The sequence below is a fragment of the Echinops telfairi genome, unplaced genomic scaffold (assembly GCF_000313985.2).
Source record: "Echinops telfairi isolate 266 unplaced genomic scaffold, ASM31398v2 ScPeMD7_7424;HRSCAF=8462, whole genome shotgun sequence".
NCBI classification, from domain to species: Eukaryota; Metazoa; Chordata; class Mammalia; order Afrosoricida; family Tenrecidae; genus Echinops; species Echinops telfairi.
In genome coordinates this window covers 40308451-40336308 of record NW_022111324.1, presented here as the reverse complement: position 1 = coordinate 40336308, position 27858 = coordinate 40308451, and the positions used below count along the sequence as shown (strand labels likewise).

Here is a 27858-nt window from a genome sequence, read left to right as displayed (position 1 = left end):
GCACAGAGTCTCACCTTTCTCCCTGTGGAATGGGTGGTAGCTTCAAACTGTTGGTGGTGTGGTTAGCAGCTCAAAGTATAACCCACAACACCCGCAGGGCCACAAGGGGGGAGAGTTAGAGAGATGCAACATATTTTAGTTCTCAGAGGATGTTAAAACTGCCTTTTTTGATGTTGTGTAAACCCACGGTCACAGAATTCCTTGGGGAAGGGTTCTACAGATGGAAACACTGCTTTCACAAGTACATAGATCTAGATGGAAAACACATAAAAAAAATAGCTTCCCGTTTGATAGTTTGGTTTAGTAAAGGTTTCTCTGATTTTGTAACAATACTTTTTAGTTACTCCTCCTATAACTAGGTTTTAGAAATTTTATTTATTAGCAAGAAAGCAGTTTCATTGTATTACATTTCAAAATTTCTTTGATTTTATTGAGCACTATAGTATTAAAAAATTAGTATTTCTATCTCATGGCACATTTTGTTTTGGATAGGATTATTATGTGGTGATTTTGTGTCCGACCGAAATGGATGTGCAAGTTCGAAGGGTGCTGCAGATACCAATGTGGTCACAACGAGTTATTTATCTTCAAGGTTCAGCCCTGAAAGATCAGGACCTACTGAGAGCAAAGTAGGTATCAGTTTATTTGTTTTTCGTTTTTACCCTGCAGTAAAGTGTCAAGTGCCTTATTTTTCTCTATATATGTTTTAGTTATTTTCAGTATCGCAAATTATGCTTCCGTGCATTGGATATAGAATTAAGTCAGGCTATTGAGGAGCTCTGGTGGCATCGTAGTTAGATGTTAGACTGATAACCTCAGTCAGCAGTTTAAAATCATCAGCAGCTATGTGGGAGAAAGATGAGGCCTTCTACTCTTGTAAAATGGAGAGAGCCACAGTATCAAAAACCCAAAGGGGTAAGTTCTAACCAATCCTACAGGGTCATCGAGAGTCAAAGTCAATTCGATGGCAGTGAGTTTGGTTTTTTTTAGATTGTTGTTGGATGCCGTCAAGTTGCTTCCTAATGGTAGAAATGCCATGCGGTCGAGGAAATGCCCCCACAGGGCTCTGAGTCTGTCACCGTTGTGGCAGCAGAGCATCTGATCTGCTGGGTGAATTGGAATTGCCAATCTTTCAGTTGACAGGCAAGCCTTCACTCTTTGTACCTCCAGGGCTCCTGCATTTAGTTGTACTGCTAGTTAAGCGGAAAAGCAGAAACAGTTCGCACCCCTTTTCCATCCTATTGTCAGTGAAAAGATGTTCCACAACTCATGCCCGCACAACCCAAGAAGTATAGTATGGTACAATTGTCTCAATCCATCAGAGATTATCTGACCTAGCCATTTTCATACTATTAAAACTGAGTACTGTTTTTGTTTCACAAATACATTTTGGGTGCAAACATTACATGAGATTCAGAAACAGTGTGGGTGAGTATCTAAACCTTCACGAGGTTTGGTGTGCACTGGGCAGGTATTACAAGGGATAAGAGACAAAGAAGTCTCTGGGGCTACGAAGAATCAGAAAGATGACAGATCTTAGTTAATTGTCCTTTTTGCTATACGTATGTCAGCCTACCCAATTTAAGGTGACATGCCATTTAAGATTCGTCACAGGTTATGTGGGGTTACACCACATGAGCAGAGTCAGAGGGCAGACTCTGGACACCAGGAAATCGGTTTCTGCAAAACAGCATCTGTAATTTCTGAAGCTAGGACATAGCCTTAGCAGAGGGGACTTTGCTTGATGTTTCCCATTGCTATTAGTCTCACACATCTTCATTCTTATCCTTGAGTTGTGCTACATGTTGTTTCAAATTTAAAAATCTCCTCTCTGAGTTTTCTGGCACGAGTGTGGAGTAAATGTTTTATATTGTTGTTGTTTGGTTTTCCCCTAGAATCTAGGGCGAGATGGTATGTTCGAGCATGAATGCAAGTATGTGTGTGTGTGTGTGTGTGTGTGTGTGTGTGTGTGTGTGTGTGTGTGTGAGAGAGAGAGAGGGAGAGAGAGCGAGTGAGCTGTATATGTTTGGGGCGGGTGGTGTGGAGAAAGAGGCCATGGGAAAGAAAGGAATAAGAACAAAGGCTTTGGTTTGCAGCACAGATTCCAAGCCTTCTTTTTAGCTTCATTCTGCAAATAATGACTAGCTATCTAGTAACAGGAACCTCTCTGACATCACTTTAGATTTATATTTAGTCAGATAATAAAACTGAGATGTTTTCCCCGCTTTCATAAATTAACCAATACCACTAAAATGGTCAGAATGTAGTGAGTGGCACACAATTGGAAAAGTAAGCTTCTTTGAGATGATGGTCATCCATTTGGTGGATTAAATTACGGGACACGTGTTTTCATTATACATATAACAGTTCTTCAGTAAGCCAGATTCTCCAATACTTCAGCCACACTCTAACTATATTCACTATGTGGCATAATCTAATCCCATTCTTTATACTCTTCAACATTCTTCATTTATTGCATAAGAGTGAAGTTCTTTGCAAGGGAAAATAAGTCATATTTCGGTCTTAAGACTTCATGTGATAAATGGAGGCTTTGTTTCTGCTAAACAGGTCAGCCGTAGTTATTAAAATCTAAATTAGTTGCTATTTGGCACTAATACAGTGAATTTGTTATTAATGGTAATAAAATGAGTATTTACCAAATAAGTCAGGTTTGCAAAGAGCATTTTCACATAGTATTTCTTTTAATGATACTCCAAAAGATGGGTAAGAAGACGTTTCAATAACAAGATCATCCATTTTCAAATACATTTATAACACTAAGTTCATGTAAAAGATTTGGGATTTAATATTAACTAATACATTCTTCAAAATAATTCCCATGCAAAGAACAATGAGTAGGATTTTAAAGGTCAGTTGAATTACTTTTAGGTAGCTTTGTAATGGATGATGTCTAGAGAATGTAATTATACATGCAGATCAACTTAATAACCTTTGTTCAACATTTCTCTTCAACTATTTGGCTTATCCAAATTGCATGGACTTTTATTTTTCCTCTCAGTAGAAAATGTTGTCTATAATTTTTGAAAAGTGTTGTTTTGTCACTGTGAACTAAAATGGTAAATGTTCATGTGGTCAATTTTCTTCTAATTTTGAAAGCACATGAGCCTTAAGTTTGGGGGCATTATCAAGTATGAAAGGCAATCACGAACTGTCCATTATTGAAGAAATGTAGAATGCGTATGTGCGGGAGGAGTTTGGTGACAGTCTGATATTTCCTTTCCAGGGCACGTACTTGTGCAGGAGATTTTGACTCCTGAGTGACTCTGTTTTCTCTCTTTGTTTAATTTAAACATTGCAGTCAGAATGTAATTAATCACTAAATGAAGGCCAATACAACTCCTTTAATTGAATCAGGTCATATTTATGAAACTTTAAGTATCAAGAAATAAATAACATGTGGCTTTTCTTTTACATGCTGTCATTATAAATGACTCAGTCACATAGTAAATGGTGATACACACACACACACACACACACACACACACACACACACATATATATATATCCCCACCCCTAGGACAAATTCATTGCCATGATCTTCACATTTTATTTAAGCATGAAGATACATTGAATTTACATGGGCGTAGCTTTCGACCTGTTGACTAGGTAAGAAAGTCCGGATTCTCGGGCGACCTGGGGGCGTCCCGGTGGGTGACAGATTGTTTTTCTGCCCACACTCAGGATGGACGATGCGGAGGCCTGTTTCATTCTGAGCAGCCGATGTGAAGCCGACAGGACATCATCTGTAAGTTTCTCAACCTCTTTTTGTCAGTTCGGCTTTCCCTTTCGGGATATTCTTAAATTTTGATTTTCTAAAATTTGCCACCATGAAATATTGGTGACTCAAATAAAATATTCTAAATGGAACTAGGTATTTCTCAGGTACTTTTGTCATGAAATAAGAGTGTTTGCATTTTTTCTTGTGGCAGCAGAGTGTATTTCAAATGGATTTCTACTACTATTGGCTTTTCTGCTGATCAAAACGCAATGAGTTCTATATAAACAGAACTATATTTGTTCCATCAGATATAATTTATGCTAACTAATTTTGCTTAAATGGCCTCAATTCTTCAACTCTGAAAAAAAGGCAGATGTATTAGGCATACTACTTTAGAATTAATTGGAGATTTTTCAAAAAAATGTGCAGTTGTGAAAGTTCTACTCAAAGCATCTGAGGTGAGATTTTGGGCTCTATATTTTTTTACAAAGATTCCCCAAGGAATTATGAATCAAGCCCATCTTAGGAACCATTGATCTTAATGATGTATGGAGTATTTTATATGTCTAAAGGTCTATAGACTAATAATTAGATTGTAACTTCCTATTATTAGATAAAATTTTTATTGTTTTTAAGAAATGCCTTATTATGTATGTTGATGAGCTCCTGGCGCTTTCTCGGTGTCTTAGCAGACATGTGTATCTTTGCCTACATTTAAGGAACCCTGACTAATGGGAGCACTTGGTAGTTTCTGTACAGTCTTGGGGAAAAACTTTAAATCTGCATGAGTCTTTCTAACACATGTTCTGACTTTTCCAGGGCATCTAATCGGCATTTTCTCTCTCTCGTCGTCTAGGACCACGAATCCTTACTGTGGTTAGCTATTTGGTGTTCTCTCTTTGTTTAACTAAGCTTCTTGTTCGTTTTTCCATCAACTTCCTCAACCTTAATTTTGATGAAAATAGAAACCAAAAATTTATTATGAAAATTGTAATATTTAATTTAAAATATATGCATTTTTAAAATCCATCTAGTTCCATTCTTCTCTACAGTTACTGTTGAATAATAAGTTTAATTCTCTTGGATTCCATGTAGTAGGTGACCAGTCAGACCATTGCTCTGAGATCTTCTTTCAAACCTTGAGCCTTAAGAAAACGGGTTTCCTAAAGTCACCTATAAACCTAGCAAATGCCTGAGTAAGACTCCTGTGCCTTAGACATTGGGGTCTTTTGAATTATCTAAGTACAGCCACTCACAGCGACTCTGTAAAACAAAGTAGAACTACATTTTGGGTTTCGAAGGCTGTGAATATTTGTGGAAAGGTTGGGTTCATGTGCTGAGGTCCGGGTTAGCAGCCCAATGTGTAGTCCATGGTGCCACCGGGGCTACAGGCTACAAGTTTGGTTTGACTAGATGTCAGTGAGTTTTATTTGAGTATGCAGTCAGTTTCTAGAAACAGAAACCCCATGGCTGGATTGGAAGTTATGTTTTCAGTTTCTAGAAACAGAAACCCCATGGCTGGATTGGAAGTTATGTTTCCGTAAGTTATTAATGCAGTGAGTTAAGCACTGTGCTGCTAAGTAAAGTGTTTCAAACCCAACAGGTGTTTTCTAAGAGAAAGATGAGGCTGTCTGCTCACATAAAGATTTACTGTCTGTCAGATCATATGCAGCATTCTCCTATGTCCTGTAGGGTTACTAGAGGTTAGAACCACTGAGCTGGCAATGAATGCATTTGGGGTTTGTTTATTATATAAGTATACTGTTCTGGTAGCATTGTCATGGCAGTTATCGTATGATAGACTTTGGAAATGCTTTAGCTTTGGTAGTATTTTTGATTCCTTAACCAGTGTATTCCCCCAATTTGCCTACATAATAAATGTCAACAATTTACTATTATTAGCTTAATATGATATTTGCTTTAACATCAACTTAATCATATTAGACCATTCACAGGTCTATCAATGGTTGCTTTCTAGGTTTGGCATAATAGCCATACCAAATATATTTATTGAACAAATTTGAATTTAGCAAAGTCTACCTTACATTTCCATAATTATTTAACTTCTATAATTATGGGTCTTGTGCTCTTCCTAGGATAACTTGGTTTAAAAATATGTGTACCCTTTTGTTGGTGCATTTATATAATAAGGAAGGGAATAGGCTAGAAAATAACTAAATCATGTTTTCTAGAATAAATTGTACTTACAATGTGAATTTTGGAGTTTCCATTGAACAAATAGATTCAATTTCCTCTTGATACTCTATGAAACTGACAGGAAATGAAGAAAAATATTTGCACTCCCAGGGATGAAGGAGATGGTAGACGAGACAAACTTACACAGTTTTGGAAGCTAGAAAGCAGATGGCTGAGTGGTAGCTGACTTAACAGAAGGAAGTCTGACATCTGTGCCATGGAACTGGAAACCTCTCAGCAAGTGGAGGCACCAGATGCATTGAGGGAGGGACTAAACACAAGAATGGTGGGTAAATGTCTGTATGCAGAAAAATTAGGTTTCCTGTGAATAGCTATGGCTGGTTACTTTCCCAATCCAGGGAGAAAAGGTTTACGTTTTGAAGGATTTGATTCAGAGAGACTCTCCACGTGGACACACTGAGCCCAACTGAAGGCCTGGCAGTGGTAAAATCAGAAGAATTAAGACCAAGCGGGTTCACACCTTATAAATGGCTCTGAGAACCCAAACAGGAGAGGCCACATCTTCACTGAGTCAGGGTTGAAGGAACGTTTTCTAGAGAAAATGGTCCATCATAAAAGAAAACTATATATAATAGTGTGCGTATTGCATGTATATATTAAAATCTCTGATTTAAGAAGTATCCAAGTTACAACAAAATTGCACACACAGCCATCAGTTTGTTTCTTTTGTACTTCTTATAGGTAATAAGTATTGTAAACAAGCTGCAGGGCATAATTGACCAATATTATTACTCTAAGATCTTCACTTACAAATGTTCAATGTTATTATTTCTAATTCTAAACACTGCTATAAAGACTACTTATGTCAAAATTGACTTATGTTGTAAGTTCAGGATATGTACATATCAGCATATGTACATTAAATTTGATGTGGTCCAATCAAGTATCCTATACTGATAACTTTACAGTAATATAAGAGAAAATACAAACCTTCATCCATGTAGGTCTCCAAAGCTCTTGAGTATTTCAATCCTAGAATAGGGATTATGAGACAGTTGAGGAAATTCTTAATAAGAACAAGAAGCAAAAGATGAGAAGAAATAAATAAAGCAAACCAAAAGCATACAGAAAAGAGCAGCATAGAGGAAATACAAAAAAGGCCATAAAATTCAGGGAGAGGAAAGATTCAAAATCTTCATAATAAATATCCTCAGGATAATATGAGAAGATGCTACATGTATGAAACAAAATCCCCAATGCTGTTGAATGAATTTCAACTCAGACCAGTTCCCCAGGATCTAGTAGACCCGTGTCATAGGGTTTACTGAAGCAGACTGCTGCATCTTACTCCCTTACTTTAGGCTGGTGTGCTAAAGACCAGCCAAGCACTGTAACTACTGACCCTTAGTCCTAGAAAACAAGAACAGTAGACTATAAAACCAAAACAAATCAAAGGAAAGAAGCATCCAATGATCCAAAAAGAAGTAGAAATTTAAAAATAGCTTAACCAATGAAAGCTTCAATAATAGACGCAGAAACTAAACAAGGTGGCTTGCAAGAATGAAGACTAATAAGAGTGAACAGTAGGAAGGAAGCATCAAAAGATGAGGTGATTGAAGGACTATAATGGAGAAAGACTAGCCATGGTATAGGAGTTAGGAGTCAAGAAACCAAACCGCAGGAGAGAATATAACACAATTAAACTTCCTAGTTGGCAATTCTGAAATGCAGAGTGTCGCTCGGTAAAGAAGAATAGAAAGACAGCATCTGCACTGGTCGGAGATTGAGAGCGAAGGCGATGGAAAGGAGAAGGAGGGAGAATGACTGGAAGAGAAGAGGAAGTTAAGAGAAAGTTGGCAATTGAGAATGGAGATTCAGAAAATCTTCAGATTTTCAGCAGGTAAACCAGAAGCCAAAAGACAATGAAGATAATATTTCAAGAATCTTCAAGAAAATATTTTCTCTACTTAAAATTGTGTGCCCTAGCAAAATTTCCCAAGACGTTAGAATGTAGAATGATATTAAAAGATGTCAAGATTTTTTTAAAAATTGAAAATCAGGAGGCTGTTAGAAAATGTTTTCCACCCAAACAAAAGAATGAGTAAGGAAAGAGTGAAAGCCTGTGCAGCACAGAGGAGGGAACAGAAACGCCCCAGTTAAGATGAAAGGACTCGTAGGGCAATGGCGTTGTAGAATGGAAACAATCAGACCAAACCAGTTAGTGGAGGGCTTTGGGACACCTGCCTCCAAGAAACTAAAAAAATAAAGAGAGGGACAGAAATTGATCGTATGTTCATGGCTAAATAAGGAACCCTAGTAGTGGCGTAGGTTAGACATTAAAGTGCTAAACAAAAATTTGGAGGTTCAAACTTAGCGACTGCTTTGTGGGATAAAGATGAGGCTGCTTCAGGAGACTGTAATTCCCGGGATTACAGTCCTGGGAATCCTATTTCACGCCTCCAAGAAGTTGTTGTTGTTGTTGTTGGTTAAATGATTGAATTTATTGGGAGGAGATTTACACTTTGGAGACCATTTTGATTTTTAATAAGTTGTTTAAAAATTCCAAAAAGTAACAATAATAAACTCTACAAGAAAACAGATTATTTAAGACTGAAAATATAATTATAGCATTTACCATAGTATATTATGGATAATAATCATAAGGTGCGCACTAAATACTAATTTTAACAAGGATTTTTATGGAACTGTATCCAAAGGATGAGAGTAAGGGAAATTTGTGGAAGAGTGGTGTTTGAACCAGAAAGATATATCATTCATTCCATATTAAGAAGTCAATAGATAATATTTAAACAGAAAAATAAAACTATTTTTGAAAATGTAAGAGCAAGTAATAAAATGGCTAGCATTAGGGGTTTAAAATTATCGCTTCTTTTAAGTGGTGATCTGTGAGTAGGTGGAACAGGAGCTGGCTCTTATATGTAATGAAACTTGTGGAATGATTTGTCTTTTTGACCTAAGTAAGTGTATAGCTTTGATGTATTTTTAATGAAATGGATTAGTTCATTAGTAAGATATAAACGTTGTGATGGTAAACAGACTTCCTCTTCATACCAGCTTCATGTAACTGTGGAGATACCTGTAGAAGAATGGGTTCTTTCCAATTGACTGAAATAATGCTTTTATATACTTTCACAGTTTTCCATTCATCTTATTTCAAAGAACTGGAATACACTTTTCTGCCTCATTCTTACCTGTGGATCGGGAGAAGCATACTATGTGATGCCTAGAAAGACAAAGGCAGGTAGCATTTGATAGTAATTGTAATATAAAAAACGTAGTGAACAAATATGATCATGAAGAAAAATACCCCAAAACAAAGTCTAGAAACAGATGTTACTGGGAAATTCTATTAAACATTTAGAGAAGTGTTCACACCAATTCTACACAAAGTATTCCAGAATATAAAGGATAACACACTACCAAACTCATTTTATGAATCAAAAGGAACCCAGACACCCAAACCAGGAAAAGATATCACCAGAATAGAAAACCATAAATCAGTATCTGTTATGATCATAGATGCTAAAATTTTCAATAAAATTTTAGATAATAGAATGAAACAAAACAGTAGAAAATACATCATGATTAAGGGGGATGTATACTAATCATATAAGGATGGTTCAGTGTTAGAAAGTCAATCAATGTAATCCACCATATAAATAAAACAAAAGAAAATCTTATGATTACATAAAATTATGTAGAAAAGGTATTTGACAAAACTCATCATCAATTCAGGGAATCATCAATATCATAGAGGCCATATGTTCAAAGCCAGCAGACACCTTTTTGCTCAATGGAAAGAAACTGAAAGTATTCCCCCTTCAAATGGAAACCAGACAAGGTTGTCCTTTACCACCACTCTTATTTAATATAATCCTGGAAGTTTTAGTCAGAGACAAAATTGAATCAAAGGCATCCAAATTGGCAACAAAGGCAAAATCTCTCTACTATATATCTATAGAAAACACTCAAAGACTCAATTAAAAAATATATTCTGCAATGAATTGAAAAAAAATAGCAACCTAATGAGCTATACAATCAGCATGCAAAAATCAGTAAGATTCTTTTATATTAAGAAAGAGGACTCTGAAAGGAAAATTTTTAAATACCCATCTAAAATATGAAATATTACAAATTAACCTAACCAAATAAATGAAAAAAATTGTACAAAGACAATTACAAAACACTATTACCAAGAGCCAAAAAAACCTTACATGAGCGTGGGAATGTTCCATGTCCATGGGCAGGAAGACTTATTACAGTGAGAAGTGAGAATGTCAATATTACTGAAAACATTCTGTAAATTCCATGCAATTCTGACCTAAATCCCAGGAGAGTTCTTCAAAGAAATGGAAAAACTAACCACCACCTTTATATGGAAATGAAAGAAACCCACAATAAAGAAAACACTACTTAAAAAAAAATGTAGGAGGCTCTCACTCCCCATTTTCAAAACCTATTATACAGCTATGGTTATCAAAACAGCTTTGTTTGGTACAAGGATAAATATGTCGACCAATGCATCAGAACATAAAACCCAGAAATAAAATCAAGCACCTACCGACTCCTGACTTGAGAAAAACAAACAAACAAAAAACTAACATGTTAAATAGGGAAATTAGAGTTTCCACAAATGGTGGTGGGTCTCCACCTGAAAAAGAATGAAACAGGGCCCATACAAAAATGAACTCAAGATGTACTAAAAACTTAAATATAAACCCTAAACCTATAAAAATCATCAATGAAACAATAGCAAAGTAGTGTTCTGATACAAGGCTAAATACATTACACTGCATAATTTAAAAAAACCTACACTAAGGAAGACAAAATAGAGGGCTGAGACCTCCTAAAAGCCACATTTATGTACATCAAAAGAGTCCAAAGAAAACACGGATTGGGAAAACTTTGGGTAATTATATATCAGATAATGGGCTAATCTCTAAAATTAATAGAAAAACTGCAACATTTCAATAAGAAAAATACAATCCAATCAAAACATCAGGCAAGACATGAATAGACAATTCACTAAAGATGACACCCAAGAGGCCAATAATCATATAAAGAAATGTTTGTGATCATTGGCTATAGGGGAAATATAAACTAAAACAATGATGAGATACTACTTTACAACAGCACTGATAGGAAAATTAAAAAAACAAGCAAGCAGAAGGTAACGAATATTGGTGAGGATACGGAGAGAGCAGAACATTCATATCACACTGGTTTGATTGCAGATTTATATAGCCACTATGGAAAACAGCATTGCTCTTCTTTAAACAAATGCCAATAGAAATACCTTTTAACTTTGTAAACTCTCCACTAGGTATATACCAAAGAGAAAGAACAATATATGAACAGATACTTATGTGCACTTGTGGTAGTTACATAATCTGGTGTCAGTTTGAGGATTGAGTGTAGGGGTGGAGTCTAGCCTGTCAATATTGATATAACCAATATTGTCAATATTGATATAATGAAGCCTCTGTGTGGGCATGGCCTTCTCCTGAGGATTCTTGGAATTCCTATATTTCCTTCTTGGAGGTGGGAAACACACGCTCTCTAGACACACTCCCTGCCAGACTCTACTCACTCCCTGCAAGACATCCCTGTCGAAAAGACACATGGAACTACGCTAGTGCCCTGAGCTGGATGACCCACATAGAGACCCCTGCCAGCGCTGAGATACTTACAATGCCACTGGATCTATAAGACTTCTCAACCACTGGCCTATGATCTTTCTGCATTCAGTCATTGTATGTGTTTCGTGAGTCTGAAGAGGACTTTATAGATTGGTATGGGACATATGGGCTAATATCAGACTTTGGATTTGATCTGGACTGGGCTGGGATGTCTTCTCAATATTCAATTGCTCTTGTATATAAAGACTTTCTTATACATATGAGTGTCTCTATTAATTTGTTTCTCTAGTCTACCCGGACTAACACAGCACTCATGTTTATAGCAGTGCTATCTACAATAGTCAGATGATGGTAACAACCAGAAAGCCTTTCAGTGGAGGAATGGATAAACTGTGGTACATATCTGCAATGGAATATTATACATCTCTGAAAAATAATAACTGTCAAACACCTCATACCTTTGACCAATTTAGAAGACATTCTTTATGCTCAACAAAGTTAGTCAGTCTCTTAAAGACAAATACTGCGTGACATCATTATAAAATAAAAAACCTAAGAAAATGGTTTTCACACTAAAAGATGCAGGGAGGGAGAGGGAGAAAATGAGGGGTTGTGGGAGAAAACAATAGGGTCACATACAAGGGGACTTTCTGGGATAGTGTCATACTGTCAGTTCCGTTGAGTTGAACAGTGCAACTATATTTTTCTATGTGTGTCACACTCACTAAATAACTCAAGCAAACAAGCAAGCAAACATATGAGAGGAATTAATTATTTTGTGTACCCAGAATTCTCACTGTAGTACTTGGGTATTAATTAAAGAACCGTGAAAGCATTTTACATATCTCATATGTCTATTTTTATTATTTTTCTATATTAAGGAAAAGCTTTTCTATTATGGGCTCATGACAAAGATTTTGATGATGGGATTCTAGAAATGGAGAGCAGCATATTAATATAATGAATTTGACCGCAATGCACGTGCTGAATTTTCTGCATGTATGTTCTGTTTTTCTGTTACATTAGCAATGTATACGGTTATGTTCTTAAACTTGCATATAATTCAGTATATTTAACTATAAGCAATGACTTGACTTCTTACATGGTTTTTTGTAAGGATCATGAATTGGCATATTGTATTTTACAAATTATTATTTTGATATCTGTTTTGAAATCTATTAAGGCTTTTTTGGTGCTAACTTTCCAATACAATAAATCACATCAAAAGATTTCCTAATATTGAGTCAATTTTCTTTAATGGAGTAAATTCTATTTTATTATGATTCATTATTCTTTAATATGTTGTTAAATTCAACTTAGATAGTATATTGATAATTTTGACATGTATGCTCATAAAAAAAATTGACCTTGATATCTCTTTGCCTTCTTTCCTCCCTCGTTAAAAAAAAAAGAGAGAGAAAGAGAAATTTAGCAGAGTAGCAAAGGGTTGGTAGATAATATTGAGAGAGCAAGTACATTCTAAGAAAATCCAGCAGAGATGTCATTGTTAGAGTTTAGGAAAAAATGGGAATAGGGATAATCAGAATAGTGTCATTGGGTTCTGGTCATTAAAAATGCTTCAGGTTTTGACAGATGGACAAACTAGGCTTAAAAATACAAATGCCCATGAGTAGTTCCAAGTATGCAATATTTCTGAGCTTTTTGCAAAAACTAGACTCTGAACTATTGTATGTATGGATGCATTCATGTTAGTGTCTACCATCCTTGGAAAAATAGAAACTGTATTGTTGTCAACCCACTTCCATCAAGTTAATTCTGACTCATAGATACCCTTTATGACAAAGTAGAATTGCTCCTTAAGATTTCTGAGACTGTACATCTCTGCAAGCATAGATAGCCTCATCCTTATCCCGTGGAGCATATGGTGACTTTGAACCACTAAGGTTGCTGTGAAAAGCCCGGTGTGTAGCCCACTATGCCATGAGGGTTCCTTTTTGCTATTGAGTGTAATCAAGTGGGTTTTGACTCTGTGCAACAGATTGAAGCAGGCGCCAGTCCTGTGCTTCCTTCACCATCATAGCTAAGCTTGAGCTCATTTTGCTGAGTTGCTTTTCGAAGGCTGATGCCCTTTCTAGGCACTGGTTCCTCCTGATATGTTGAAAAGTATGTGGCATGAAGTCTTGTCAGCCTGTTTCTAAGGAGTATCCTGGCTGTACTTTCTCCAAGGCTGATTTGTTCATTCTTCTGAAAGTTCAGGGTATATATTTTATTATTCATCAACACCATAGTACAAAGGTATTAATTAATTTTTGATATTCCTAATCACTCCTCAGCTTTCACATGTATTTGAAGTGATTGAAAATACCATGGCTTGAATCAGGCTCTCATTAGTCCTCAAAGTAATATCTCTGTTTTTAAAGATTTTTAAAGTGGCCTTTTTCAACACATTTTCCAATGCAATATGTTGTTTTATTTCTCAACTGCTATTTCCTTTGGTGTTTATTATTGATCCAAATATAATTACATCCTTCACAATGTTGATCTTTTCTTTATCACAATTTTTGCTCATTGGTTCAGTTGTGAGAAGGTTGTTTTTTTCTGATATATATATGTATAGATTGTGGTGTCATCCTTTGGGCATTGAAAATAGCTGGCAAACTATTCTATGTGTGCTCATAGCTGGACATAGTAGTAGGCAGCCATTCATCTAAATTTTTAAATGTATGTGAAAATGGTGTGAAGGGGAGGACGATGTGTGCCCTGTTTTGGTTTCCCTGTTGCCATGCAGCAAAGGTGAAACATACCTCTAACATCCATCTTTCTTTACCTAATCTCACACTAACTGTTCCTCTTATGGAATTCTACATCTCTGTTAGTTTAGACCCAATCATTCGTTGCATTGGCCGCCCAGAACTCACATACAGATCTCACAATTATGGGTTTATTAGAGACTGATTAGTGGTTACCCCTTGGGCTGCTAACCACTCTCAGGGAGAAAGACAAGGCTGTCGACTCTCTTCAAAGCTCACAGTCTTGGAAATCTGCAGAGGCAGTTCTACCATGCCCTATAGAATTGACTTGATGGTGGTGAGTTTGGTTTGGGATTAAAGTTAGTGGGTTACCACAAGCCAGAATCAGTGAACAATAAGGATGCAGCCATCGATCAACAGCAACACCTCTCTTCAACCAGCAACCAAGTCTCCCTCCAGTCCTAGCCTCTCAACCACATGGTCACTTGGACCAGAGCGCCCCCTATCGCTCTGCCTCCCACACAGTCTCATCTGTTTCATGGTTTCCTCGTCTCAGGCTCTGCTCTCTAGTTCCTTTGCTTTGTCCCATAGTCACTGTGCCACAGTCTCTGGAGCCTCTATGCAGATGGAGTTCTCCAGTGTGCTCTTCCTATGGTCCTGGGAGTTTTCTGTGTGTCTGAGATGACTCTTCTACACAGAAGAATGGCTTTAATGGATGAGGGGTTTTGTCTTCCAGCAGCCCATAAAACAAACTCACTGCCACCGAGTTGATTGTGACTCATTGATACTATAGGACAGGGAAGATCTGTCCCTGTGGGATTTTGAAATGGTAACTCCGATAGTTAGAGTCTCATCATTGTCCTGAGGAAAGGCTGGTGTTAACAAACTATGTGACTTGATTCACACCCTCTACTAAAATTAGGATTTAGTCTCATCTTCATCTTGTCCATTAGCTAGCAGAGCAGAGAATTCACTCCAAAATAAGATTCTAGCCAGAGGCACAGAATCTAAAAGTATAATACATTATATAAGGTACTATGGCTACAAGAGCCATATTAATTGACTACATTTTTATATATCATGGCATATGTCATGGAAATGATAATTCATAGCGACCCTTTGTGGGTTCTGAACTGCCAATAAGGTGGATCCAGCCCAACATGTAACAACTCCACCACCACTTTGGGCTGTGCTCTGCATGGTGGGCAGTTAGAAGCCACCAGCTGCTCTGTGGGAGATAGACAGGTTTTCTACTCCTGTGAACAGTTCCAGTCTCAGAAATCCCCAGGAGGGTCGCTGTGAGTCCACATCAACTCAATGGCAGTGAGTTTGGTTTAAAGATTTATTTAGAAAAGTATAAAAACTTGGAAAACAGTATCTCTCATTCAATTACCCGTTACTGTAAAGGGCATCATATTGCTGGTAATGAACATTCTTTGATGTGAGTGTGATTTTTAGGAAGGCCTGGAACAATTTGTAGGAATATAACATTAAATGCTTTTTCTACAGAGGTTGATTCATGATCTCAACAATGCCCCATTGTCCAGCTTACCCTAACACATGACTTGAAATATCCGCAGTTTCATCTTTTCTCTGGTTGTTTAAAATACCTAGATCATCTTTCTTGTTTTATAGGAACTTTTTGTAAAGACTATATTGGTGACCAGCTAGCCACATGGTCCAAATACTAATAATCCTTTCTCAGTCAAGCTATTTGAATTGCCTCACTCCAATTAGTTCTCATTGGGAGGTAGATGGCAGGAGAGGATTAACTTCTATTCTTTTATGATTACCTAGCTTTTTAATAATTTAACTGTTTAATGTTCACTAAACCTTTCTTGTATTTCAGTTAGAGAAAAATAAACTCTTCAGAATTTTACCCTTAATATTATCAAATCCAAGGCACTATTTCATAGCGTTCTCAGCAAACAGAGTGCCTTGGGAGGCCTAGACTCATGGTATGTTTTTGATTTGCTGGGTTTCATTGCATTTGGCAAAGTTTTTCTAATTTTAATCAAACTTACTTACATTAAATAATTGAATCACATGGGAAAACTATAGGGGATTATCTAGAGACTTTTTCTGTCCATGCTATAAGGTATTGCTTAATCGACGTAGATCGAAAAATAGTGTTAAAACTGATTATAGGTTATTAAGGATAAACATGTAGATTCCTATTTTATTGGTACAGTACAAGAACAAAATTAAAAGGCTTTACCTTGTTTCAAAATGACCAAAAATATAAGATTAATTTCATAGACCTTGGGAAAAATTTTTCTAAATAAATAGAAATTGGGCAAAAATAAAGATTTCCTCCATTAACTGTATTTTCTAGGTTACATATATGAAATCAGTTAATAATAAACTTATAATTTCTCAAGACTTACAGTGAAACCTGTCAGCGCCAGGATCTAATGCGGCTGCCTTGGTTTTACAGGTCTCCAACCTGTTTTGGCAAGATGTAGGTTGACACTTTTAGAAAAGTTAATTTCCTCCAGTTTATTTTGGGGTAAAATACTCAAATTTTGGTGTTCTTTCTCTGACAAACTTTCTCCTTAAACAGGTTCCAGATTTCACAAGTTTTGCTCTGATTTGTTTTGACTAAATTTTAAAATAGTTTTTTTCTAGACTAAAGATCCAAACCTCAATTTTAATAATTTTTTTCATATGAAAATTTTTTTCTTCTATATATTGAAGAATGCATCCATGATTACATACTGCATATAAGAATGAATTTTGTAGATCTGTATAACTGAATTTCTGATACCAGGTGTGTTTTTCATTTTTTTAATTATATGTGCTATTAATCATTCTGACATATTACAAAAATGGTCTTTTGAATTAGTTTAGGTGACATAGAATGAGTTTGGATAATGTTTGAGCACCATTTCTGAAAGGTGTATCCAGCTATTAATCCACAGTCTACAACACAAATTAATAAGTTCATTTTCTTTTTATAGCAACATTTTTATAAACAGGCAGAACATTGTGAACTATTAGACTTTTTTATTGATAGGAGGAGAGAATGTCTGAATCGTATCAATTTTAAAAAAAGAGGTAATTTAAAAGATTCTGATATAGAATTGACATTTCTTTAATGCAAATATATAGCTTCATAAAATTTCATCTTTTATTAAAACCAGTGGGTAGTCATGATTTTGAAAGTGTCATAGACACTGATTTAGTAATTTATCTTTTAGATTGTATAACTAAAAGCATTTTAAAAACAAGTCACTAAGTTGCAATTTCAGTGAAGTCAATATCTTTTCTGATGATTCTAGATTAATTTTAATTTAAAATAATGAATACTTAAAATAATAGATATATTTACAATTGTAATAATATATGCTATTTTTAAAGCACCAGGGTTTTTTTTCTTAAAATGGTCAAAATTTAACATTTTTTTATATGGCAGTCAGACTTTTATACAGAAATTTGCATATTTATATAGGGTGTATTATTCAGTCAACATTGCTACAATAGTTATACAAATTTTAGCCCAATCATTCAAGCTCCTGTAATAAAACAAAGTAGAACAAGAATAATGAAAGAACAAAACAGATTGACTTCTATTGAGTAGTTTTTCTAGGGACAGGCATTTTGTGCACATTATGCCATTAAAACCTCACCATAATTGTTTTATCTAGGGGAGAATCCAGAGGTGTTAATTAGATTTCCCAGGTTATTCAGAATGGCAGTGATTGGATTCCACCTGTCAGTTTGGCTCCAAAGCCTCTTTTCATGAACAACTTCCTGTGGTGATAATAGCTCACCAGTCAAAGAGATAGACCCACTGTGTCCCAGAGTGATCTGATAAGTGGATTTCAAGGGCTATAAATTTTTATCAGACTGGAAAGCTTTTTTCTCCAAGGAGTGGCTGGGAGTTCTAACTGTTGATCTTGTGATTTAAAGCGTAACTTGTAAACTAGTATGCCAGCTGGAAATACGTTCAAAGGGATACGTATATCTAAATAGAAGTGGATTGAGTTTCTATGTGTATTCAGTTTTTCTCTCCCTTTATCTTTCTGTACATGCAGCCCCCTTGGATCATTCCAGTGCCCCCTAGCTAGTGGTATCACCCACTTTGGGAAACATTAATACATATAATGGGGCATCAAAGAGTTCCTGACAAAAAATCCATTATTTTTCAAGTTCACTTTTCCATAAAATTTTGAAGTCAGTTTGTATTATATCCTCTGCTTTGTAAAATCATAACATTTGCTTTATTCTTTAAATTTCATTCTTATGTCTACACTTCTCAACTTTTGTCTTTTTTTTCTTTTCAGTGTCACATTTTGAGGCTGATAATATTGTCTTAAACCAAAATCAACTTTTCCATCATTATCTATCAATGATTTCTAAATGTTGAATTCAATAAACATTTACCGTTTTATAGCATTTTATATCTCTATACAATGAAGAGTCCATTATCATATGGATTATATGTCATTTTCTCTGTGTTTTCTTCCCATCTCCATCCCACTTTTTAATAGCAGCTATACTTTTCAAATATCTGTTGTTATTCATTACTTTTTTATTTTTGTTGAGCTGCTAACTCCAAAGTTAGCAGTTCAAATCTACCTACCATTCTTTGGGAGAAAGATAAGGTTGTCTGCTCCCATAAATATATGAAGTCTCCTAAATTATATAAGATCTCTATGAGTCAGAATTGACTAGATATCAGTAGGAGAGATTTTAATTCCATCATGCAGACTTTGTAGGCAGTGCTAATAGTTAATACAGTTGGTGCCGTCTGAGAGGTTGGAAATTTGAGCCTACTCACAATGACTTGGAACAAAGGTATGTTGATATTTTTCAATATAACTCATCAACCACTGAAAACTCTACAAAGCCCAATTCTACTCAGACACATATGGGGTTGCCATGTGTCAAAATAAGCCCAATGAGAGCAGGTTTATTCTTTCATATATTGATGTATAATTCATGCTGTTATTATGTTTACATGTCCATTTGTTTCAAATTCATAAGGTACTAATTGATATAATTGTAACTTAGGCAGAGAGGTGAGCATAGTGCTTTTTAAACTTTTACTTTTTCGTCATCAATTTGGATGCTTTTAATTTCTCTTTCTTGCCTTTGTACTCTGGCTAGGCCATCCAATACCATATTGAATAGATGTGACAATGAAAGACATCAATGTCTGGTTTCTTCTTGCAAAGAGATGCTCTCTGTCTTTTTCTATTAGACTAATGCTGAGCTTTTAGCTCTTTATAAATATTCTTAATTATTTAAAATAATTTTCATTTCTTGCTTTGTTTAGCAGTTTTGTCAAGAGTGAATATTGGATTTTGTCAAATGCATTTTCTGTAGCATCTGATATGATCATGTGAATCTTTTCCTTTACTGATGTGATGGTTCTCCTTGATTGTTTTTCTACTGTGAAGTATTCTCCAATATCTGGTATATGTAGCACTTGGTTATGGTGTATTGTTTTTTTTAATATGTTGTTAGATTTTTTGTCTAGGAATTTGCTGAGACCGATTATACCCTTGTTCATGCTAGGGTCAATACTTTTCTTTTTTAATAGTATCTTTACCTGGCTTTTAAAAATTAGTGTTATTCTTCCTTCATGAACTGAATTAGAGAGTATTCCATTATTTTCAAAATTTTAGAATAGTTTTGGCAAAATTGGTATCAACTCTTTTTTGACTATTTGGCAGAATTCACCAGGGAAACTGCCACATTCAGTAATTTTTGTTGAGCTCTTTTCTTATGACTTTGATAATTTATTCTTTGTTATGTTTCTACCTCACTCTGCTAGTTTGTGTGAGTAGTGTGTTTCTAGAAATTTGTATATTTCTTTTACATTTTCAAATTTGTGTCCAGTTCTTCATAGCAATCACTTTCCCCCTTTTCATTCTATGTGGTTCTGTTGTACCATCGCCCATTTTATTGATGATTCATGCTATTTTCAATTTCTCTTCTTTTTCATTTATTAGATCTTACAATTGTCAATTTGCTTTTAACATTTTATTTGGGCTCTTACAGCTCTTGTAACAATCCATACACCAATTGTATCAAGCACATTGGTACATATGTTGCCATCATTATTTTCCAGACATTTATTATCTATTGAGCCCTTTTTGTCAGTGCCTCTTCCCCTTCTCCCCCCTGCCTCATGGCCCCTTGATAGATTATAACTTATTATTATTTCCATTTCTCACACCGACCACTCTCTCCCTTCCTAACGTTTTCTGTTGTCCATCCCCCTGGCGGGCGGGGTGGGGTGGGGGGTTGTTATGTGTTGATCATCAAATTCAGTTCCCCCTTCTTTCCTATTCCTGGATTCTGTGTGCCATGAGCTCTTATGCCTTATCCGTACCTGTGCACATGCTCCAGTATAGCCTGCAGTGAAAGGCAATACTATGGTCATGATGGTGGGGGGTGAGGAAGCCTCAAGAAACCAGAGGAGTATTGGATGTTTCTTCAGTGCTTTACTACACCCTGATTGACTCATCCCTTCCCTGTGACTCCTCTGTGAGGGGATGTCCCATTGTCTACAGATGGGCTTTGGCTCTCTGCCCTGACCCCCCCTAGTTCTCAACAATATGGTTTGTTTGTTTGTTTGTTTGATTGATTGATTAATTGATTGATTGTGTTCTTCTGATGCCTGTTACCTGGTCCTGGCGACACCTCATGATTTCACAGGCTGGTGTGTTTCTTCCATGTGGGCTTGTTGCTTTTCTACTAGATGGCTGCTTGTTTAACTTCAAGCTTTTAAGACCCCAGATGCTATATCTTTTGATAGCCAGGCACCATTTGTTTTCTTCACTACATTTGCTTATAGACTTATTTTGCCTTCAGTGATTGTGCCAGGAGGGTTAGCATCACATAATGCCAGTTTGTTAGAACAAAGTGTTCTTATATTGAGAAGGTATGAGCAGAGGTCTGAAGTATGTCCACTACCTCAGTGTATTGCCATATAAATATATGAACATAGGCCAATACCTTTTATTTTATGAATTAATTTATTTACATATGTACACACCTATGCTTATACCTCTATCCATAGCTTTACTTCCTAAATCATTCCTCTGTTTTCTTTCACCTTCCTCCTGCCCCACTATAATGCTCGCCTCTTAGTAATTCCTCTCAGCTAGCTTGCTGTTGCTCCAACACTCCCAGAATGTCTACGATCTTATTGTTGTTGTTTTATTTTCCCTAGTTGTTCGCTGTCTATGGCGTTGTGTGCTCACCACTCCTTTCCCCCACCTTCTTCTGCCCCCAGTCCCTCTGGGTGTGTCCTGCTTTCTCCTCAAGCTTGCTTCCCACACTTATCATGTATAACTAATAAGTAGGCAACCGAACAGTGATGGAGATGAAACAAAAGTTTGAAAAAAGAAATTAAAAAACAAACATACATACTTCCAGGTCTGTCTGCTGACCTTTATGACTGTCTCCCCACTGGCCCTGGGGGAATTCCCAGAGCTTCCCCTCCTAGCCTGAAGTCTATTTTGGGGTTTCTTCAGGGGCTTTGTGTCTTTTCGTTACTCCCATTGCTGTTCTGTTCTGTTCCCTTCTTGTTTTGGCCCGCTGCAGGAGGGATTCAGACTGCACTAACTCCCCACCTGTGTACCCAGTACAGTGAACCCTCGTTTATCACAGTTAATCGGTTCTAGACCCTACCGTGATAAATGAAATTCTGCGAAGTATGATTCCTTATTTGTAAATCAAATATTTTCGTAGTTAGAGCATAGAGGACATGAAAAAACACCCTTTAGTCACCATTACACTCGTATTACCCAATTTATTAAACGAAAAAGGGAAAATGCAGTAAAACATTTTGGACATTACAATTATAATTTATTATTTATTATATTATGAAGTACAATGGATGGAGCGAATGGAAGACTCATTCAAGTCGAAATGGCGTGCAACCTCCACAATTTTCTTGCCATCTTTGATCATATCCAAAAGTTTTACCTTTTTCTGGATGGTGAGCATCTTCCTCCGGCGCTTATTTTTATTGTCAGAAGGCTTAGAAGAAGCAGCTCGTTTAGGAGCCATCATAGGGCTTAGATAAAATTTCTTTAAAATCTCAAACAATTACAGTACACAGTACAAAAGCAAAAATGCATCTGATACGTAGCTCCAATACGTAGTGATGCAGACAAAAGCGTGTACAGTATGAGCCAATCAGTGGCAGTAATGACAGAGCATGTGCTGTTACGCAAAAACCGCGATAGAGTGAAGCCGCGGAAGTCAAAGCGCGAAGTGGCGAGGGTTCACTGTATTGTCTCCTTTCACAGTATGTTCCAGTAAAGGGACAACATGTTTTGATCTGGTGTCAGTCCTACAGTCCTCTCTGTGCCTTATTAGCTTCTTGCAGGGTTGTCATCGTCCAGGTGTGGTGTGCCAATATGGAGTCTAGACCATCCCTGTCTCTTTTTCCATCTTGGTTTGTTTCTGGGTGGGGGTGGCATGATGGCCCCTCTTCCCAACGGGTAGGTTTAGTGTTATCCCCTGTAGTGTGTATACCTAGGGAGGGGTCTGTTTCGCTTTGATTGAGGCCAGCCTTGTAGCCCAATTTTCTCATGCATTCCTCCATATGGTTACATTGCCCTCAGGGCTTGGTGTGCCATGGTGGGGTCTGCATGCACACTCCCAATTCTGTGGAGACATAAACAATACTCTCCCTCTGGGTGGGTTAGTGCCCTGCTCCCCCAGTGCCATCTTCTCCCTCTCCTTTCCCCACACCCCTTTCCCCTTCCTTGTGTACCTCGCTGAGTTTGGCTGGACCTCCTCCTGACTGCCTGTACTTCAAACCATAGAGTGTGAGATATGTGGCTTTTCTTCAGTATCTACTGTGCTGACTGTACTTGAGTCAGTGAACTCACGTGTACTTGTCCTTCTGTCACTGGAAAACAGCATAGCATAACTCTCTGCAACTCTTCCCATGAAATGACATGTTTCATGTGATCATCAGTGCTTTTTAGTGATGTGTCGTACTCCATTGTGTGTATGCTCCAGAATTTACTAATCCACTTATCTATCAATGGAAATTTAGGTTGTTTCCAATTCTTTGCAATCATGAATTGTGCCACAATAAGCATTGGAACGCAGATGACTGGTCGTGGTTTATTTTTTACCTCTTTTGGGTATATGCCCAGTAGAGAGATTGCTGGGTCTTAAAGTAGCTTAATTTCTATTTGCTTTAAATATTTCCAGATCACTTTCCACAGAGACTGTACGTACCTACAAGACCACTAGGTGTGGAGCAGCGTTCCTATCTGCCACATCCCCTACAACATTTGTTGCTCTCTGATTTTCTAATTTGGGCTATCTTCAAGGGTGTTAGATGATATCTCATGATTGTCTTAATTTGCATTTCTCTAATGGCTAATGATCGGGAACATTTTCTCTTATGCTTATTGGCCATTCAAGTTTCCTCCCTTGTGAAACTTCTGTTCAGATCTTTTGCCCATTTTCTCAGGGGGTTAACTGTTTTCTTCTTTTTGCAGGGTAGAAGAGTATTGTAGATTTTAGTAATAAGCCCTTTGTCTGTTGTGTCCTGCTAAAAATCTTCTCCCAGTCTATGGGCTCCTTTGCTACACTCTTGGTGAATGTTATCACACACAGGTGTTTTATCCTCAGTATATCCCACTTGTTGATTTCAGGTTCACCAGTTTGTGTATCATTCCCCATTGCAGTTAGCCTATGTATTCCCTGAGCCAAGGTCCTTAGGTTTGTCCCAATTCCTTTGCTGATGGTCCTGATAGTTTGGGTTTTACTTTTAGGTCTATGGTCCACCTTGAGTTTGTTCTTGTGCATGGGGTGAGGTACATACCTTGTTTCATTTTCCATTGCTAAAAAGGCATTTGCCTCCCACTGGATGCTTTTTGGGCCCTTGTTGAGGATCAGTTGTCTATATGTTGATGGTTTTATGTCTGGGTTTTTTGTTCTTTTCCATTGGCCTGAGTATCTGTCATTATACCAATACCATGCTATTTTGACCACTATGGCTGTGTAGTAGGTGCTAAAGGCAGGTAAAACAACCCCTCAGAGTTTTCCTTCTTCTTGAGGAGTTCTCTGCTGATGCTGGGCTTCTTCCCTCTCCATATGAAATTGTAGTCTATTGGCCAATATCTTGTTAAGGATTTTCTCATGGATGTTCATTAGAGATATTGGTGTCTAGTTCTTTATTCCTGTGGGATCCTTGCCTTGTTTGGGTATCAAAGTTATAGTGGCTTTGTAAAATGAGTTTGGGAGTTTACTATCCTTTTCTATGCTCTGGAATAGTTTGTGGAAGATCAATGTCAGCTCTTCCCTGAATGCTTGGTAGAATTTGCCGGTGGAACCGTTTGTTCATAGTTTCTTGATATCTATTTCTTCTTTTATTATGGGTCTGTTGAGGTTCTTGACCTCTGTCTGGTTTAATATAGGAAGGGATTGTTTTTCCAAGTATTTTCCCATGACTTACACGTTGTTGAATTCATTAGAATACAGACTTTCATAGAACTTTGTGATTATCCTTTTAATCTCATTGGGGTCTGTTGTGATATCCCGATTCATCTCGCATCCTGACTATTGATGTTTGCTCCTTCCTTTCCTTGATTAGGCTTGCCAGCGGTCTGTTGATTCTGTTGGTCCTTTCAAAGAACCAACTTTTTGCTGCATCAATTTTTTGCAATGCTCTTTTAGCTTCCCAGTGGTATAACCTTGTCCTGATTATTATTGTTTTTTTTCTTTTGATATCGGAGCAAAAGTTCACTCCATACTAGTTTCTAATGGTTTTATGATAACATATTGGTCTTCCTTTTTTATAAAAACATTTATTACTATCAAGCTACCTCTGATAACTGCTTTTTCAGTATCCCATAAGTTTTGATATGTTGTATTCTCATTCTCATTTTATAGAAACTTCCAAAGTTCCTTTCTTGTCTGGGCCAATACCCATTCGTGTCTCAGAAGATCATTATTTATCCTCCAATTGTTAGCCCTTGTTTTTCTGGTTATTCTTTTATTGATCTCAGGCTGTATGGCGTGGTGATCTGAAAGGACATCTGTGTAATCTCTATGTGTTTGAATTTCCTCAGGCTCAACTTATGCCCCAGCATGTGGTCTATTTTTGAAAATGAGCCACATGTACTTGGGATGGAAGACTCTATAGATGTCTATTAGGTCCAGTTGTCTAATTGTAGAGTTTAGCTCTGTAACCTCCTTGCTGAACTTCTTTCCCAGTGATCTATCATTCTCTGATAGGGGAGTATAAAGGTCATCTATTATGATTGTTGATTCTGGGATTTCTTTTTCATCTTTTGAATAGTTCGCTTGACAGATTTTGTGGGTCTCTCATTAAGGGTGTATATATTTATTTTGCTCACTGGTTCCTGTTTACTGATCCTTTGAGCATTATATAGTGTCCCTCCCTGTCTCTTGTTATGGCTTGCACCTTGAGGTCAATTTTGTCGGAGATTAGGATTGCAACCCTTCGTATTTTAAGTTGCCATTTTCCTGGTATATTTTCCACCAGTCTTGGATTCTTAGCCTACTTTTGTCTCTCAGTTTAAGATGTGTCTCTTGCAGGCAGCAGATTGATGGGTTTTGTCTTCTGAGCCAATCTGCCAGATTTTATCTTTTAATGGATGAATTGAGCCCATTGACATTCAAAATTATTAACTTGAGCTGTGAATTCATTGCTGTCATCTTGTAACTTTTGTGTTGGCTGTTTTCCTATTTCCCTATTTCCTATTTCACCTCTTGTGATGTGTTTATATGTGGGGCTTCATTCTGGTCTTTTACCTCTGAGGCCATGTTGTCTTGGTAAATATTACTGGCCTGTTGGCTTCTGAGTGGAGCTGGATCTATATTGTGGTCTCCTGCTTGTGCTTGTTGGATGGTCTTCTGGCCATAGTGAGTCGGCAAAGATTTTCTGCAGGGTTGTCTTATGGCATATTCTTTGAGTTTTTCCTTCTTCTGGAAGACTCTTTCTTACATTGCCATCTATCTCAATAGATAGTTTGGCAGGGTATAGGATTCTTAAGGAGGTTTTTTTTTTTCTTTCTCCTTTCAGAAGACGTCACTCCACTCTCTCCTCCTCTTCAAGGTTTCTGCTAATAGGTCTGAACATATTCTTACCTGAGCACCATTGAATGTGACCATATTATTTTCTCTTGCTGCTCTTAAAATTTTCTGATTTTCCTCTAAGTTGGATAATTTCACTATTATATGCTTTGTTGTGGCTTTCCTGGGGTTTAGGTTGATTGTTGTCCTCTCCACTTCCTGTATGAGTGTTTGAATCTCGTTGATTAAGGTGGGGACGTTTGCTTCCAGAAATTCTCTTGATAACTTAGTTTTGACTTCTTCTTTGTGTCTTGTTCTAGAAGATCAGTTACTCAAATGCTGTTCCTCTTAATAGCATCTGTCATTGACCACAGGCTTTCTTCCACTCTTTGATTATCTTGATTGACTGATTTTCCCATTTGTTGAAGTCTGCCTAATTGTCCTCAAGATTACGATATGATTCTCTGCCTCTCCTAGTCTGTTTGGTAGGTCTGTGATCTTGTGTTTTGCCTCTGTTACCTCATCCAGAAGCTCTTGTATTTCTCTTTTCTGCGTGGACTTCATCCACTGTTGTGGACTTCATCTCCTTTATCTTTGAGTTATTCTGCATTGTTTCCCTCATCTCCTGTATTGCTTCAAGCAGCCTTCCAAAGATTTCTTTTTGTGGCACATTCATGTCTGATTCTTCTATGAGCATTGTTTTCTCCACTACGGGCATGTTTTGACTTTCTTGTTGAGGGTGTTGCAGTATGTCGCTGTTTTCATGCCATTTTTGGAAGAGCTAGGTGCCATATTTCTTGGAAGCCAAGGGGCCCTGGGCTCTTTCTCTGTGAGCCTGGTAAGATTGTTTCCAAGGATTGCCTGTGGCCTTATATGGTGGTGGACTGGACTGCTTTGTATCCAGGGTGCTGTGGCAACTCAGTGACCATTGGGGGGTGGGGGTGTCTTCAGAGTGTGGGGTGAGGCTGGTGACTATAGGTGTATCCCTGGGCCAAGTTGGGGCAGGTTTGTAACTTGGACAACGTTTCTTGTATAGCCTGTTCAGCCATGATTTTCAGCCTTTCAAAGAGTAGAGGCCTTTCCCAGGTTTTGTTGTGTTAAAAACCCCTAGGCTATGCTCTGGAAATTAGCTCTGGCTTCCTTGTGATGTGAATATAAGGTAAAGGGCAGGGTGCTACAGGCATATATTCAAAGTTACACCAAGGACCACAGCCTGGAATTGAAAGTTTTTACCAAGAAAAAAAAACATTTTTTTCCTTTTTATGTTGGGCTTGTGGGGTGCCCTACTATCGAATCTGTGCCATGTTGGCCCACAGGGGAGGGGAACTAGCATAGTAGAGAGTGATTTTGTTTTGGGGTTTTTTGTGGCCGACTGAAACTAAATACTTTCCCTGTATCCATCTGTGCTCTGAGGAACTGCATTCTTACACAGATAAATATCCCAGCAGCTCTTTGATAACTGCAAACTATTATCCAATTATCTATCACTACCCATCCTGGCAGGTGTGGAGTTGGGGAGAGGCGGGAGGGGCTTGTTGTACTCCCTCTGTTCCTGGCGGGGGGCGGG

At 37.3% G+C, this 27858-nt stretch overlaps 1 protein-coding gene across 1 annotated transcript in view; it reads left to right on the top strand.

Moving 5' to 3' along the window:
- The window catches only part of KCNT2 (potassium sodium-activated channel subfamily T member 2), a 480656-nt gene that overhangs the window by 243193 nt on the left and 209605 nt on the right, over nt 1-27858 (top strand). The window contains exons 11-12 of the mRNA XM_004700062.2: nt 493-629; nt 3703-3766. Coding sequence (XP_004700119.1) covers nt 493-629; nt 3703-3766 — 201 coding nt within the window. The remainder of the gene's footprint in view (nt 1-492; nt 630-3702; nt 3767-27858) is intronic.